The sequence below is a fragment of the Opisthocomus hoazin genome, chromosome Z (genome assembly GCF_030867145.1).
Source record: "Opisthocomus hoazin isolate bOpiHoa1 chromosome Z, bOpiHoa1.hap1, whole genome shotgun sequence".
NCBI classification, from domain to species: Eukaryota; Metazoa; Chordata; class Aves; order Opisthocomiformes; family Opisthocomidae; genus Opisthocomus; species Opisthocomus hoazin.
The window spans coordinates 53,971,963-53,989,887 of NC_134454.1; the positions used below are offsets into that span (position 1 = coordinate 53,971,963).

The 17,925-nt window shown below is 39.5% G+C and overlaps 1 protein-coding gene across 1 annotated transcript in view; it reads left to right on the plus strand.

Moving 5' to 3' along the window:
* The first annotated feature begins 11,850 nt into the window (after positions 1-11,850).
* Positions 11,851-17,925, plus strand: part of TMC1 (transmembrane channel like 1) — a 68,158-nt gene continuing 62,083 nt past the window's right edge. The window contains exon 1 of the mRNA XM_075447066.1: positions 11,851-11,890. Within this exon, the coding sequence (XP_075303181.1) occupies positions 11,851-11,890 (40 nt within the window). The remainder of the gene's footprint in view (positions 11,891-17,925) is intronic.

The following is a 17,925-nucleotide window of genomic DNA, read 5'->3' on the forward strand; positions in this document are numbered from 1 at the left end:
GCCTGTCCCAGTGACTGACCACCCTCTCAGTGAAGATCCTTTTCCTAATGTCCAGTCTGAACTTCCCTTGAAGCAGCTTCGTTCTGTTTCCTCGTGTCCTATCGCTGGTCACCAGAGAGGGGAGATCAGCAGCTCCTCCTCCGCTGCCCCCAGTGAGGACGTTGTAGACTGTGATGAGGTCACCCACCAACCTTCTCTTCTACAAGCTAAAGCCAAGTGACTTCCGCCGCTTCTCGTGAAGTCTTGCCCTCGAGACATTTCTTGATCTTGGTCGCCCTCTACTGGACACGCTCTAATAGTTTGATGCCCTTGTTTTGACGCACCCAAAGCTGCCCACAGTTCTCGAGGTAGGGCCTCACCAGTGTAGTGTAGAGTGGGACAATAACATTTGCTTCCTGTGTCCAGATCATTTGTAGAAATATTGAAGAGAATTGCCCCTAAAATCAAGGCCCGGGGAATCCCACTGTGGACTGCCCGCAAACCTGATGTATCTCGATTTGCTCTAAGACTTTAAGCCCGACCCGTCACCCAGTTTCTTGCCCAACGTATTATGGCCTTCTCTAGCTGTGTGCTGGACATTTTGTGTGGGAGGATACTGTGAGAGACTACATCAAAGACTTTGCTAGGATCAAAAAAACCCCACATCTAGTGACTTACCTTGGTCAACTTAGATGGGTGACCGTGTCATAAAAGGAAATTAAGTTGGTTAAGCAGGACTTTCTCCTCGAGAACCCATGCTGGCTATGATCATTGACTGTGTTGTCTCTCAAGTGTTTTTCATTAACTCCCAGAACAACCTTTTCTGTCATATTACCAGGCACTGAAATAAGACAGACAAGCCTGTAGTTATCACGGTCTTCCTTCTTTCCCCTCTTGAAAAATGGGACAATGTTTGCCAGCTTCCAATCAGATGGGACCTCTGCAGACTGCTATGAGCACTGAAAAATAATGGAGAGAGGTCCCAAGATGACATCAGCCAGCCCTTTGGGTACCCTAGGATGAATCTCGTGAGCCCCGTAGATTCACATGCACCCAGCTGGAGCAGCAAGTCTTGAACAAATTCAGAGTTGGGTAGGAGTTTATCATCTACTCAGTCATGCTTTTCCAACACAGGGCTCCGGGGGGCTCCAGAGCCCATCACTGGTGTTGAAGACAGAGGTGAAGAAGGCATTAAATGTCTCCGGTTTCCCTACATCCCTATTTGTGAGGAGACCGACCTAGTCAAGCAATGGATGTTATCTCTGATTCTCCTGTTGCTACTAACATATTTAAAATGCCCATTTTGTTGCCCTTCAGAGTGCTGGCCAGCTTGAGCTCTAATTGAGCTATGGCTGCATGCATTTTCTCCCTACAGTGGCTAACATCATCTCTGTAGTCCTCCTATGTCACCTGTCCTTGCTCTCAATGTCTGTACACTTTCCTTTTCTGCCTAAGTTCTAGATGAAGATACCTGCTCAGCCAAGCTGGCCTTCTGTTCCATCTCCTTGACTTCTGGCACTTTGGAATTGCTTTCTTCTGTGCTTATACCTTCAAAAGTAGATTCCCAGGGGACCTTACTAACTAGCTCCTTCAGCAACCAGAAGTCTGCTCTCCCCATATTCAGGGTCAAAGTTTTGCTGGTGCTTTTTCTGCTATCACCAGTGATTTGAAACTCACCTACTTCATGGTCACTATAACCAAGACAGCCAACAATCATTACTTCATCCATGAGTCTCCCTCTGTTTACAAACAACAAATCTAGAAAGGCATCTTTCCTAGTGTCCCTTAGTTCCTGCACCAAGAAGTTATCTTCAACATGCTTCAGAATTTTTCTGGACCTATTTCTGTCTGCTACATGATATTCCCAGTTGATGTCTGGAAAGTTAAAATCAGGACAAGTGCAGCGGATCTAGAGGTATGCCTTAATTATTTGTAGAATAATTTTTCAGTGTCATTGCCCTGACTGAGTGGTGGATAGTGGACTCCAACACTAACATCCATTTTATGTGCTTTCCCCTTCATCCTTACGCAGAGGATCTCAACTGTGTCCTTCTCAGCTGCATCTGGCAGGGACAATCCAGCCTCTCCCTTACACACAATGCTGCCCTTCCACCTCATCTGCCCTGCCTATGCCTACCACTCCTGCAGAGCCTATAACTGTTCCTAATGGCACACCAATCACATGACTTCTCCCACCAGGTTTTGCTTACACCAATGATGTTGCAGGTCTGGGGCTGGGCCAAAGGTTCTAACTGCTCTTGCTTATTCCTTAATACTTGAATAGAAATCTTTGAATGTGATGGTGAGGATGGAAGTAATAGTCAGATTTGGAGGGATGATACAAGTAAATAAATTTATGTGGATGATTATTAGAGGAAAGCTGGACTTTATATAAGAAGAGGGGACAGGTGAATGGCAAGGTCAGTATATGTGAAAATACTTACACCTGGCTGTCTGCCTGTCTCTGTATTTATGTCTGGTTTCTGTCTATCAGATTGTTGGTACATGTTGTTCCTGTAGGGACAGTGTTATGGTTTGGCTGCGGCCGGCAATAAAAGTGCCACGTGGCCGCCCCTCCCCCCGCCGGGGTGCGGAGGAGAATGGAAAGAAACAGGCAGAAACTGGTGGGTCGGGATAAGGGCAGTTTAACAGAACAGCAAACAAAGGGAACAGGAATAACAATGATACAGATAAGGAGAAAACACAACACAAACCACACAACCCACAGAGCCGCTCTCCTGGACCACCACAGCTGCGCGCTCCCGAGCCGTGAGAGAGTTCTTGCAGTCCCCCCCACCCCCCCAGAACCCAGTATGACGGCACATGGTATGGAATACCCGTCTCTGTTTGGCCAGGTTGGGGTTGGGTCCGCCCACCCGGCTGTGTCCCTTCCTGGATTCTGGTGAACATTAACCCTGTCCTGGCCGAACCCAGGACAGATAGGTTCACAAAATTATTTGTAGGTGTTGAAGTCTTACAGCCAACTTTAGTTTTTTAACTCACGTGCCTTCTGAAGATGTGGAGATATAATTATATTTCTAAACCTGATTTTTCTCCCAGATAGAAGAAGAAATGGTATAAAGCACACGTATCTTCTTGCTTTTCTTTCTAGTTCACATTTTCTGGAAATGTAATTTGTACATGACAGCATCCATTTACTGTTAGAAACAACAGCCAAAGAAAAGACATGTGTGTGTAATACTAAAAGTGGACTGATGTAGTTAACTGCAGTTCAAGTGTAGTTCTGATCTTGCTCCGCTTAAGCCGTACAAACACGCTGAAATGGAAGAGGACTTTGTCTATGTCACTGCCAAACTGACTGAGAATCATATTTCATCTCTGTCATCCAAATGGTTAATCAGTTTAGATTTAAAAAATCATGGAAAGTAGGGACATAACTGAGAAGACGCAAGATTAATGTGAATTGATTTCTTGCTCTATTTTTTGCTGCTTCTAAGCAAAACCTCTGTTGGTTGGGCCTCTGCTTTCTTGAGTGATGAGACAGTGATTTTTCCTTTGACTGCAGGTTTTGTTGTGAATGGAGCCTTTGCTTTACTGTGCAACTGTCTCACGTGCATTGCCATCTACTGATAGCAGCTGAAACTGCAGCTTCTCAGGAGTGGTCTTGGAGTTTCTTTCTAGCCTGGAGTTTCTCACAGCAAATTGTAATCCAAACAGTTCAACAAAACCTCTGTCTATCTATCAATGTATCTACATCCATCTATCTAGAAACTAGAGATAAGACATACCATTCACCAACACCGCATATGTTTCTAGCTTTGCACATTTTTGTAAACTCAGTGATGTTTTGAAGTTGTATGAAGGCTCTTTCCTGATACTTTTCACTATTGAGATAGTCACAGAATGACAGAAATAATAAACTGATGATCTTTCTCTACTTCTGAAAAAGTTAGAAGTATTAAGTCAATTAATATGATTTGCCAGATAGGCTTTTGTGTTTATGGAGAGATGAAATTAAGGGGTGAGTGTTGCATCACACAGTAAAACCAAGTAAGTGCTAATAAAACTGTCATATTCTTTCCCAGAATTTGGTCCGGTGGCCTTGGCGAGGACCGTGCAACATGGCATGTGAGGCACAGAAAACGGGTACAGAAACCTCCAAGACATTAAGAAACATTAGGGGGAAAAGAAAATAAAGCTTTTTCCATGCCTCATGCTCAGCTGCCTCACCTCCTCTTTGGGATGGCTGGAAGGCTGACTCAGGGTTTGGAGTACCAGGATCATCACTGGTATTAAACCTTTGGTTGTGGCATCGTGTCATGGTAGTGCTGGAGTTGTCTTTACTCAGGAATGCAAGGCTGTGTTTTTGCTGTGATCTTCCCTCAGTAAATCATGACAGAATGCTTCTGTGTTCAGGAAGAAGGACAAGGGTATTCTGAAAAAGCTCTTGCAAAATTGCCTTTGTCTTTCAGCAACTACCAAAGCTTATGTGAACAAAATCTCACTTGCACAGCATAATGGTGTAGTTTTCTGCAATTTGTTTGGTAGCTGATGATCTACATTTTGCCCGAACCATAGTAATTTTAAGACAACCTTTAGTCTCTGCTACGTTTACTGATATTTTTTCAAAGGATCTTTGATGCTGCAAATCATTCTTCCAAGGGTGCTTAACTTTATAGCTTTGGTTTTAAAGAATGTGATTTTATGGTTTCAAGCATAGATTTCAATCCTCAGTTTGTGTGTCCAAGGTTGGAGCATAATAGTATTTTCCCAGTCATTGTTTCTTGTATATAAGTGTGTATTTTTGCAGGCCTTCATGTTTTCTTTTCAAAACATTTAATCTTATTTTATCCTTTGTTTGTTCTGTGTTCACTTGATGCAAGCATATTTATTTCCCTCATCAGCAGAATTTCTGGATTTGTGTCTCAAGAGACCATTAATAGTTTAGGAAACCCGTAGCCTGCAGTTAACTTTTTAAAAGTTTAACCTGTTCTATGGGTTTGTCCAGAGTAGCCAAATAATAAAATTTATCAATGTTCAGCAGCTGTTGAAGAGGTCAGTAAAGAAAGAATCAACACTTTCAAAATCTTTCCTAATGAAGCGGTGTCCATGTATCAAAGACTGATATTAGCATTGACACCGACTGTCCTCTGTTCTGGGACATCAGCTCATAGAATTAAGGCTGAATTTGTATGGAAGTTGAAAAATAACTTTTCACTCATATGTTCATGTTCTCATAATAGCCCTGAGGCAAATGGGTTTTATGGGACGTTTGCTGTATGAGTAGTTGAAAAGACTCTAAGTAGTATGTTTTTGGGTTTTTTTCCACTTCATGAAATAATTTTTTTCTTTTCATCTAGTACTAGGCTTTTCCTAGTACAACAATAAACACTGCTGGTGCGCTTAGCTTGTTTGACCTTGACCTCTCAGTATACTTCTTAGCTCCTAGCAGCAGACACTGACTGAAGGCATTGGAGGCCTAGAGATTATTAATAATCTTTCATTCAGTGGATGAAGAATTTTTCACTGAATCAACTACTTGTTGCACTGCTCTTCCCTGGACTCCTGTCTTTCATTTGTATTGTATTCATTTGATTTTACAGGCAATGTCAAAGAGAGAAGTAAGAATAGACTGGTTTGTCTGGCTAAGGGCACCATGCCCTCATTCTTTCTGCAGAACCTGATTTTTTTTACCTCAGGGTTTTGTTGTTTTGCTGAAGCTTCACATTCAAGGTTTTACTTTGTAACTCCTGACCATGATGAAACCTGGTTCTGGTGCTCTTTGATCTATTATTTCTCTGGGGGGGGAAAAAAAAAGAGGCCTCGATGGTTTTGTAGCATTTGCCACTTTCCATGACATCAGAGGAACTAGAGTGGGGTACAGATGCTAGCTAGAGAATATGTGGAGCTTGTTATGATCCTAGTGCCTTCCTAAGATGTAGGCAGGTCTGCTCCAAGCACATACAACGATTGAAGTAGAAAGAAAGGAGCCCCTGCAGATGATTACAACCGTTCCACTTCCTCTGTGCAGTGGTAAGGAGAATTTTGGGCTGTGCCACCTGTGTCTACTAAAGTCCTTTGCAAACATGCTGCTTGAAAAATGCAATCAAACCTTGGAGTGGAAAGTAGTCACTATTGAATGTTAAGTTCTGTGAGTGATAATGGCTTGTACAAGCGTTATCTGGTGTAGTAGAATACATTGAAGTGAATATGGCGTTTAGGAGATACTGTTTTACGATTCACATGGGGCATCGGGGCTGTGGAGTCACAGAGTCTCAGGATTTTAGTGCTCCCAAGTACATCCTGCCTCAACCAGTCTGTGCAGGCTAAGACTTCTGTTCACCCCTTTCTGGCTGCTCCAGCTGCATTTACTACACAAAATAAGTACTTCAAGTCATGTAACAAATAGTGTTTTTTAAAAATCTCATTTTAGAACAAAAAAGCAATAAAGGACTGCACCAAGAAGTAAATCTGGAGTCCCTCTGTTGAGTGCAGCCACAGCTAAGCAGCAAATGCAATTATCTGAGCCGTGTGCCCATTTGTCCTCATAGCAGGTGCTGCAAGCGGTCAGACATAGCTGGCAGTGTGTGATAACGGATGTTATTAAAGAAAGCAGCTGTAGTAATAGCCATTAAGTCAGCCATTCATTTTAGCTATGATAAAGACAAGAATATAATTCTAGGTAGAATTATCTAATTCTAAGTAGCATTATTGTTAGAGGAAGTATATATATCCATATCTTCAGACAAACTTACCCAGTGCCTGCGGCTACAAATTTTCAGAAGTGGTCTGAAAAACAAAGCATATGGATGTGTACATACTCGGCTAAATATTTCAGTTTCTAATAAAAAAATAATTTGGCAGAAATTCCATGAATGTTTAGGAATTAAAAGCTGGTTTTGAGCTTTTAATGAAACATTCTGATTAATGGTGGAGCAGGATAGATTCAATGATACAAAGCAATTTGGATTATTTCCTCTAAATCCTATATATCACTCTTACCTTTTGTGATCCACATTAATCAAATTTATTAATTTTTATTAGTAATTAAGTTATTTTTTTGTAAATATGGTTTCTTCATGAGGCTTCTGATGTTCTTCACTGAACCTGGTGATCATGTCTACCAGGACAGTATAAAGAACCTACATATAATTAAAAATACATCCTGCTGTACTTTTGGCTTAGCTTCCATTTTTTCAGAGAAACTTGAAATATAGTATTTCAGAAATGTCAGAAAAGCTACAAATGGCTTCAGAAAAATAATTGCAGAAGTCTGTTGCAGTTTCATGTAGGTTTTTGACTTAGCTGTTAGATTTCTTCTTCATGAGCTGTCCAGAGATCTCTACCCAAATAAGGTTTTGTCTACAAATAGATTCCAGCTGTAGCTATTTTCTCTGTGAATACCAGTGAGGCATCAGAACAAAGTTGTTTGTGTTTCTGTTGCACAGCATTCCCTAATCAATGTTCAAGAGCTGAACATATTCATCTGGGAGTTGATATTCAGAAAGGATGCAAGTCAGCTTTTGAAAGTTTCTTGCATGAAGTTAATCAATCTGATTTGTCATCTGACTGTGCCTTCCCACCCTTGCCAGAGTCCCCCCAGTGCCACTGTCACCACTCTGCTCTGCTTGCACCGCTGTGGGATGTTGCCCCTTGGGGAGGTTTTGACCCACGTTCTACCTCCCACTACTCCCAGGCATGATCGGCATTATCATCCACTCAGCTGTGAAAAGATGTGGGATAATGAGGACGGTAGGCACAGACTTCGCAGTTAATGCTGTTCAGGCTCATCTGACTCATTTGGATGCAGCACGTTAGGGGAAGATCGACGTTAAGTATTACATTACATAGAAAAAAAGCATTTTCACTGGTACAGCTACAATGCCATGACTTCAGCTTGTTTTCCTGTCTGTTTCCAGAACTGCCTGATTTTACCCTTTGCTTCAACAGGGCAGAATATACCTTTTGTGTGCTTCAAAACAAGACGGCCTTTTAAAATCCCATTGAAGGAAGGGGTTAAAAGGGATTTTAATAGAAGTGGCATTAACTAATAGTTGCTGTGCATTTAAAAAACTGATAGTGCTTATCTATTGTCTAAATTAACTGAAGCAGAGAGTCTTGCATCTCCATACAAAGGGGTCAGTTCCTGATAGGGGCTGGGAGTCGCCTAGAACCGGTCAAGACTGACCATGCTGTATGGATGGGAGCCAGGGGAGAACTGAGTTTGCACAGAAACAAAGGTCAATCAGCAGACACCGTGATGAAGAGGATGGGCCTTCATCTCGGGACCCCTGATGACCACCACTAAGAGACACTGCGCAAGTGCAACTGGGAGGAGTCTATGGAAATTACTTCGCAGAACTAATTATAATATGGAAATTATTTCTCAGAACTGATTTTGATATGCAATGAGGATAGATGTATATGTATAGGTGTATTGGGAAATCTAATGCATATGTAATATTTGATTGTATAAATTGAAGAGACACGTTGCTGCTTGGCGTGCACGACTTTGGTGGGACTACCCCCCTTGCTGCCCGGCACTGAATAAACATACCTACTTTACAATCTTACAGATTGTGGAGTCTGCTTTCCGCATGTCACCATCCCGAAAAGAGTCGCCTTTAGCAACAAAGTCTGACAGAAAATAATTTATTGCCCTAAGGTTTGCAGCATGTTTAGAAACTGATAGAAAATGTAACTTGAAATATGGAAAAAATCAACATTCAGGGCATTTCTTTGTGGTAGAAAGGGTTCACAGCTGATATGCAGAAGTGGCAGGAAAGAAATTACAGTGGTTATTTCTTAGTGAATATGTTGTGGCACTGTAACTTAAATGCTGATTACAAGCAAAAGCGATGCTTGCAGTTTTGCTGAGACACTAATGCTTGTACCAAACATTGTTATGTCATTGTTTTTTGGTGTCATCTTTACTTCCCTTGCATGTATTTATGTGTTTGGCAGATGGCTATCAAATGGGTTATCAGTTTAGCGGTATGAGGAAGGGTATGCAGACCAGTACTTTCCACTTCTTCTTCATTACAGTTTTTTTCCATGAGTTTCAGCTGTGGTAAAGGGATAACTGTGTATTTCTGTCCTATCTGTTGCGTACCATGCGTGCTTCAGCACTTCGAATGTGTAGTAAATGTCTCTGACAAGGAGATACGTATTTGTGCAAAGAAACAAAGAAGTGGCATATTTGCTAGCAACAGAAATATTTGCAGTGTTCACCAAGCTCCGTTATGAATGAGCCCACTTCTCTGAACCTGTCTGCACTGGGACCATTTTCATAATATATTATACATTAAATCCACTCTGTGTTGTTCTGATTTTACTGTTGTTGTTGAATAGATCTAAGTTACATTAAAGGCCCTTTTCTTTCAAGACTCGTGTGCTGTACAGATAAGTTTGTGTAAATGAAAACTGTCCATGCTCTTTATGCGGTCACTTATATTTGTGCTAGAGAAGCAGTGGGATGCCATCAAGTTAAAATGGTACAGTTTGTCCTCAATCTCTGCTGAGTATTTGGTCTCCAAGGGTAAACCGAAACATAGGATGTGGCTCTGTACTATGTTATGTCCAGTGCCAAGTCTGTCTTCAAAGGTTTGCACCCTCTTTCTCACTCCTGACCCTGGCTGCTCTTTCCCACATCGTGTCACAATTTGACACTCCCTTCTGTGCTCATACAATTGTTTGTGGGATGGGATCACTGCACTAAGTTGACTTAAGAAAATGATGATTTGTTTTGATTAGTGACCCACTTTACAGGGCAGCCCCATGGAAAGTGTTGGTGGTACACTGGCAAGGGCAGCAAGTGCTGGAACTCATGGAGACAGTTAGCTCCTTCAGCCACAAAAGTAAACCACAAACCAGACTGGATCTGGCTTGTCTACACTAAAAAATTGCACAGTGGTAAAAGCACTTCACTAAATCTGATCACTATGTGAGTCAGGAGACCTTCAGAAACTAATAAAATGGAGTGCGCAATTCACCTGTGTCATAGCAAATGTTCACCGAGAGACCACATTCAGACTGCATTTATGACCTTAATTCTTTTATTTACCCATCTTTCTGAATGCTACCTTTGCATCTTTGATATTCATGTAATATCATTTTTGTTGGTAAGATTTATAAATGAGCCCTCGATGCATGTCCCTTTCCTTTTTGTATACCCAGTCAAGTATTTCCAATGTGGCTAATAAACGGAAGTGAGGTATTATTAATCTAAATTCCTGATGAGGGCTTATACAATTCCACCAAGACTATGGTCCTGATTTGACTGCAACTGTGAAACATCTCCTTACAATGTTTTCACTGCTTTTTTTTGTACATACTTGCAGAATCATGAACTTGAATGTCATGCTCTAACTCCTCCCAAGATACTGTTCTTTCTGTTATTAAAGAAGTACAGAAGTATACCAACTGAATTTTTAGAACATGATTATTCTTTTTCTGAGATCTTAAAACCATGGCTTATTAGACATGGTCTAACTATAGGTTTTCAGAAACAATTTGAATGTTTTCTAGCTTCTTTTTTTTTCATTAGAAGCCTTTCCCAAGTATGTAAAAGCTCAGGAGCTAGGGTATTCTACAATGAGTAACACAATAATGCAGTAAAGAAAATAATAATTGTTCAGAAAACATGTTTTACTGACAAAGATGTAAGACCTCTTGTAGTTGTATATGTAGAATTAATTTCTTTGGGAATATTTGAAACATAGGATGTTAATGTTGTAACAGATACAGGACTAAACACCAGGTTGTGTTTTGTCTGTAACTGAATTTCAAGTCAGTCCAAACAGGGCCTACAAACATTTTCAATATTTCAAAGAAAACCCTGATGTTAAAATTTGAAAATGAAAAGATAACGTAGGCAGCATCACTGGGAAACTTCCAGATAAACTTGCTTCAGACATCTGAATGACAGCTCAAAAGAAAAACAAATGGCTTTCATAGTCAAGTGGATAAGAAGATCCAGAAACCACTCAGGAGCATCTGAATATGTCAGATAATCTGCAGATTCTTACCCCTTTTTTCAAACCGGGTCACACTGAAAGAATTCCGGATGATGAATATGGGGGAGGTTATTAAGGAATTATCTAGTTAAATACAGACTAAGGATTGTATTTTATGTTGTTTTATTTGTAAAATGTTGTTTTATTTGAAGCAAGTTGTTTCAAAACTTTTACTTCCAAGCCTAACCTCTCTTGTTAATTAAATTTTTGCATTTTTTCACCATTAAGCTTGTCTGGTGGTATAGGTACAAGGTGAATCAGGGTAGAACTGGTAAACTAAGGATGTAATAACTGCATGAAGGCAGAAGTAAGGAGTCTTAATAGAACTGCAAGGAGATGCAAATATGAATTTGCAGATATATCAGCTTCTGTCTCCATTTGTTAAGCTGTTTTAAATCAGTGCCAAGCAGTTAAAACTGTGCAATTTAAATATATCTAAGGTAAAAGCTGTCTTTCATGAGAAAAAAAAAAATCCATGTAACGTCCTTGACATGCTGAAGTGTATACAGCATCAGAGTGTGCCTGTGTGGACAGTGTGCAACATCCTTGCTCAGTAAGGCACTTGGGCATTTAAACATTAGTGTTAGTCGTAAGTAAGTAAATTGCAGGAGAGGTGGGTTTTTTCAGTAATAATAATAAAGAAGGTGAACAACTTCTTCCATTCTTTTGACCCTAGTATGCCAACCCTAAATAGTAAACTAAACATTCATGAAAGATTAATCCCTTAGGAAATTAGTATCTTCTTATATTTCAGCCAGTGAAACTTCACCAGCGCCATCCGTTCAGTGACAGACAGGATGATGTTGATGTGGTACACTTCATCTTAAACCACTCAACCTTCAGACAGTCTCTTATATATGTAGCAGCTGGAGCAGCCCTGCAAAATACAGTTACGATGTCTAGACATGAAAAGCCACTCGCCATTGAAGGAAATGGTAAATACAACTATAATTATGCATCTTAAGCACATACTGATTTTCTGCATGTAGCTGAACAGTGTGCAAGTGTTGTTTTCTTCTTCTTTCCGATACAAAATCTCCTTTGTCACAATTCATTATCTTTTTTTCAGAAATATGTTTAACTTGGCTTTTGAAAAGAGCTTTGCTGTATAAATTGGCTAGCTGTAGCGTGGCAGTGTGGCTTTCCACTGGTTAATAAATCAAAAGAGGGCAACCACAGTCCTATTACTTGTTTTATGTTTATATATATTTTATAGAGAAAAATAAGAAAGCAAGGGTGTTTTGTGCCTTCTGTGAGCTGCACAAAGGCAATGCCTCCTTTTCTTATTGCTTTCTGTATTTGGTATGAAATGTCAAACATTCTTCATACTAAAATTAACAATATTTCTATACTGATACTGCACTGCTCTGGATGTTAGAAATGTCTTTTTTAGGAAGACAATGCCTGATGGCTCATTTTGGCAAAGTGCAGGGTAATTTATTGGTATGGGAAGAGCTTTCAGTTCTCATGGGCAATTTTTGTATGGAACAGGTGTGACATTTTTGATCTTCATCATGGAGGAAAACTGCCAGAGACCTTATTCTAGACTGGTTTCTGGATGAATTCATTAGGTCTGGCTAAGTACCAGTGCTGGCACTACTAATGCTTTCTGTATTTTTCATCCACGCTTGTAACGTGCAATAGTAATAAAATGGGTTCTGCTTCCACAGAAAATGTCAGAAGGGATGGCTTAGCATTTTGGCAGAATATAACACATAGTTCATTTTAAACATCCATCCTATTTTCTTTCCTGTTATTGTCTGAGCACCCTAATTATTTTTTTTTCTCTCCATCTTTTCCTACAAGTCCCTTTACTGACCAATTAGGTTCAAATTACTTACTCGCTTAGGCAGAATTTTCATCTTAAGAAGAAACAAAATGAGCATGACCATAGAACATACACATGTTTGTAAGCATTCCTAATTAACATATTCTTAGAATATCAAAATTCGAAGTTTATGGTAAACATCTGCCTTCTACTTGCAGATACTTGAATGAATTAACTTATATTCTGATTCAGTGACTTTACAATTCATTCAAAGTACAGAGGTTAGCATTCCCATGGGGAACAAAATCCACACATCTTTTAACTGGAGAAAGATGAGATCTTTTGGTTGCTGAATCATGATCACTCCTTGACACATTTTGCATGAAAATGTATCCTGTTCATAGTTTATAATAAAATCTAACTACCTTAATAGCAGTTCTGAGTATATTTGGAGATGAGATGGTGTCAGAAGACTTAAAAAGCTGGAACTCCAATCTAAGTAACTATGAGACAATTTCAGAATGTGGTTCTGAGTCCGCTTCTGACTTAAACTGTTCCAAGTGCTGGAGTTAGCACAGGGCTCAGACACTAATCTAATTGCAATTTCTTTACAGGAGGCTTTGCTTTGTCATTGCTGACTGTCCTCAGGAATATTCTTGCAAAGAATGGACCACCCCAACAGCTGCAAAAAATGCAGTCTAGGGCCATATGTTTTTGCTTCTTGGTATCTTTATCTCTAGGGAAGCCCTGGTTTGGCCATTCTTGTTCATAACATGTCTTCTGCAAAATCTATGATAGTAGGAGATGTGTGTTTCATGAAGTTGATGAATGTGAATGCATTGTTCTAGGTTTTTTATACAGGAAAAGAAGACTTAGGGCACAAAAATATTCAGAGTGGATGTTTAAAAGAGATTGGAGAAAGTGCTTTTTATCCTTTAAAGATAATAGAAAATATGTGACAAGCTGGTCAGTTATAGGTGTCAACCTCAAAAGAACTGTCTTATCACAAGGTAACCAAAAATACGATTGATTTCAGATCCACTAAGAATGCTACATTTGTAACTTGAACATAAACTGTTTTCTCTTATTAACGTGCATTCTTCCTGTGTTAACAGTACTACAGATGAATGACAATAAGCTAAGTAAATCACATTTCAGAACCTGAAAAAGTTCAGATTGGTATGATTTACTGCAGTCTCACACTTCCCAGAATGCACTGGACAATTAATATACTGATCCTAATTCTTGCAATAAAGACTGCAATGAAAATGAAAAACTGCCAGTGATTAAGCCAACTGCGTGATGAAGATGCAATGCAAATATGACTTCTCCTTGCTGTTTTATTACAGTAACCAATGGGTCCTGCAAGCTTGTCCAATCTCTAGTCTTGGGTAGGACAAAGGACTAGAAGATTAGGTCTTTGATACTGTAAGTCACAGTGGCTTGGAAACTTTTATCTGTGCTCTCCTGCAGAGAGTGAAATACTGAGGGCTTTCTCACTGAGTTATCTTCCTTTTCTGCCTTCTATAGGTTTTATACTAGGAAAATCAACTTTGGCCTAAAATTCTTGCACTGAAGTCAGAAATAAGGTTATTTTTCTCTGAGGGGGAACTTTACCTAAGAGAAGTCCTTAATCACAAATTGAGACACAGCACTCAGACCTCATGGGGTGTAAGAACAGCCCAGAAAGAAACAGGGAAGAGGAGAGTGTAATCAGATGATGTGCCCAATGCCAGCCACAGTGCCAACCTGATCTCTGTGAGCACAGTCTCTGTTGTTTTAGTAGGACATTTGTAATTTCTCCTTACCACTGAAAGAACAAATGAGCAATTTAAGGATATGAATTGAATGGATTCCATTTACTGCCTATGGTCCCCATTTGTAATTTTCAAATGTTGATGGAGTACAATTTGTTGGACAGATTTTCTTTAGTGGCAATCTGAAGAGTGGGAAAGCTATTGCCCCTCAGGCAACTTCTGCAGATTCTTTGGGTGTGGTAGTCTGCAGGCCATAGCATATACATTAAGACTAATAAGTCTCTGGAGACACTAGTGGTTTCATGACATTGTAGTATAAATAATCTACCATTTTAGTATTTACTACCTTGCTAATTCAGCTGCAGAAAAACAAGCACTATAGTTTCTAGTGTGAGTGTAACTGCATAAGAATTATTATTTTCTTTATAGATTCCTGGCTATTGCTGGACAGGATATTTTTATGGGTTATGATTTTTATTTTAGTTCATTGGAAGAACAAATTGCAACACCAACTGGGAAAAACATAGAAGAAAAATCAAGAAAGGTCTCAAATACTAAGTGTTCTCATTGTTCTGTAAATGCAATTTTGCTTTGTAATTTCTGTGTTACGTGTCCCGTTCTCCTGTGTCCAAGGTGGGCCAAGCTTTTTTTCTCAGTGTTTGGAAATACTCTAAGAGGATGGGATCTGTAGTATCAAGGTATCACATCTTGGATATTGAAGTCTGCGCCAATTCACTTTTGCCCTAGACTTTCTGTGAGATCTTGGTATATTGTTTCTGGTGTGTTTCACAGCCATTACTTCAAGTGATATCTGTCCTCGCAGAAGTGTTGTGAGACATTGTCGTATTACATGATAAGAAAGAATAGCATGGAAAAGTATGTAAAAACCTAGAGTCAAATATTCTACTACTCTTCCTAGCCTTTTTGACTACTACTTCACACGTGTTTGTTGTCTAATATGACCTTGCATCATTGACATTTCTACATGCTGGGCACCCAGTTTATTAGCTTTCTATCTAGGCTGCTGTCTTTCTGGCATTGAAAATAATCCAGCACAGTGCAGTTGAGAGGAAGACACAATAATTGCTTGCAAGTCTCTGTCTGCATATGATCCATTTCATTGGCATGGCAATTAGTTAACAAAGTAGTCATTTATTTTATAACATACAAAAAGTCTTATAGCATTTTTTGAACTACAGATTTCTTTGCATATCACTGAATTTTTTTTATGGCATCAGAAGGCAGAATTGCTTAGTAGCAGTCAGTTTTACATAGTAGTAACGTGAGCAGTAATATTTCAGCAGGGGGCCATATTTTATGGGGTAGTTCCAAGAATCATTATCCCTTGCACAGTGAAAAATCAAGGAAATCTTGTCAGTATAAAACAAGCTTAAAAAAAGCGCCAAAACATGAAATCAGAGTAGTACCCTCTGATAAGTGGTGTACAAACAGCTTGGGAAGATAAGGTAAGGATGTAACAGCCCCCACAATCTGCTAAATGACCACGTCATACAGCAAGGACTCCTATGGTTTTATACATTTCTTTCTGTTCTTAATTTTCTCACCAGCCAACATGTCAACATTTGGAGCTCTCTCCTGAGCTGTCTGGTGTTCTGTTTTCAGTGCAGTATCTGACTTGCAGGCTAGTCTGAGCCAGTGTTTAGGATGCCCTTTTTAGTCCTGTTGGTTCATTTGTGGCTATAGCCTAAAACATAAATAAGACTTCAAGTAAAATGATAGATTATTCAGATTATGCTTTACCTGCCCTTAGTCTAGAAAGATGAGAAAGTTTCCCTTACATTACTACAGAAAAAAAAGTCAGAAAGTGATTTGGTTTCCCAGAGCATAAGAAGGTATGGACTACAGTTCCAAATATAGCTAATGATATATGTGTGATTAGGGAAGGATAGTGCATCCTGGAAGATACAAGAGCTGAACATAGTTTGCTCTGGGTCACAAAAACTCAAGTTAGCTAACTTAAAGCCTTATAACCTGATATTTGCCCTATGAATATGACTATTGTGAAGAACTGAGGTCCTATCAACACTTTTCTGGAACAATGAATAATTCTAGACAGTGCTTTATTGAGACTAAGTTGGTTTTAATGGAGGATTCAGTGAACTTTTCATAAGTGGGATCACATGAAGACCTGTTTAAAAAAGCAGAATACAGCTATAAAGACCTGAAAAGATCCCATATAGTAACGATTTTGTTCCTGTGTCAAAGACTATGCATTTATATTTTAACAAACCAGAGCATCAAAAATTCTCTTCGTTTTTCCTATGGGATGATAATACAGTGCCTAAGGTATGCACTGTACTGTTTCTCTGTGTTGTGGTTTATAGAACATTTCAATTAAGTGCTAAACTGTATTTAGATTTAATGTCACCATGAAATGTTATTTGAGTATCACTGAAATGCTTCTCCAATAATTCAGTAAGACAGGGTTTGCCTAAAGCAGTTAAAGTGTTGAGTTATGAGCTGCCTAGCCTTTTGCTTTCTTCTTTGAAAAGTGTTACAGTTAATGACCTGAAATAGCTTTCTAATAATAAGAATGTTAAACATAGTAATGATTATTTATCTCTCTGATTGCTCAAACACCCAACCAACTAATAACACTGGTCTTTTAATGACATGTGCAAAACCCCCAAACACAATATTTATACAGCTTGGCTGAATTACAAGTCTCCAGGGATAGCTGTAATGTGGGTGTGGTGTGGGATGGCTGTGTAGCTCACATGAATGCACGTATATTTGTTGTTCAGGACAGACGTCTGGGTGGTAAATCTCCTTCATCCCCCCTCCTCAGTGTTTTTTTTCCTGCTAAATTGGACCACCTGCAGTCACAGCTGACACAAGGGAATAACTTTTAGTTCTACCCTGAGCGTCGTTTTTTATGCTAATGTCACAGCTCGTGACATAGAGTGTGAGGAAACTGGAGGAATGCAGAGTGCCCCTTGGCTTATAGCTTCTTTAAAAACAAGTTCTAGAACAATGTTATCTGCATCCCACCCCACGATCTGGGAGAGATCTCTTATTCTGTGGATACACCAGAATAAGAAGCACAAACCTCTAACATTCTTTATATCAACGCATTTCCTCTCTGTATGAGCATGGGACTGTGGAGGCAGGGATGTTCTGAAGTTCAGTTTGGAGCTATAATTTTAAATTTTTGCAGAAATGACTTATGAATCTGCACTTGTGCTTGTTGAGTATAGTGTAGTACACGATACTCTTCTAGCTGCATGATTCCATGTAATCATTGGCCATTTTTTCTGGGCTTGTTTTGTGGCAATTTATACTTGTGTTTGTTTTTATGCTTTTTCTTGATTTCTTTAAAAACTTTATCCCTCCTGTTTCTGAGCATTTAGAGGAAAAAAGCAACAAACACGCAGAAGTCACTATTCAGATGCACTGCTCTCTAGTAGTGTTCTTCGTACGTTCT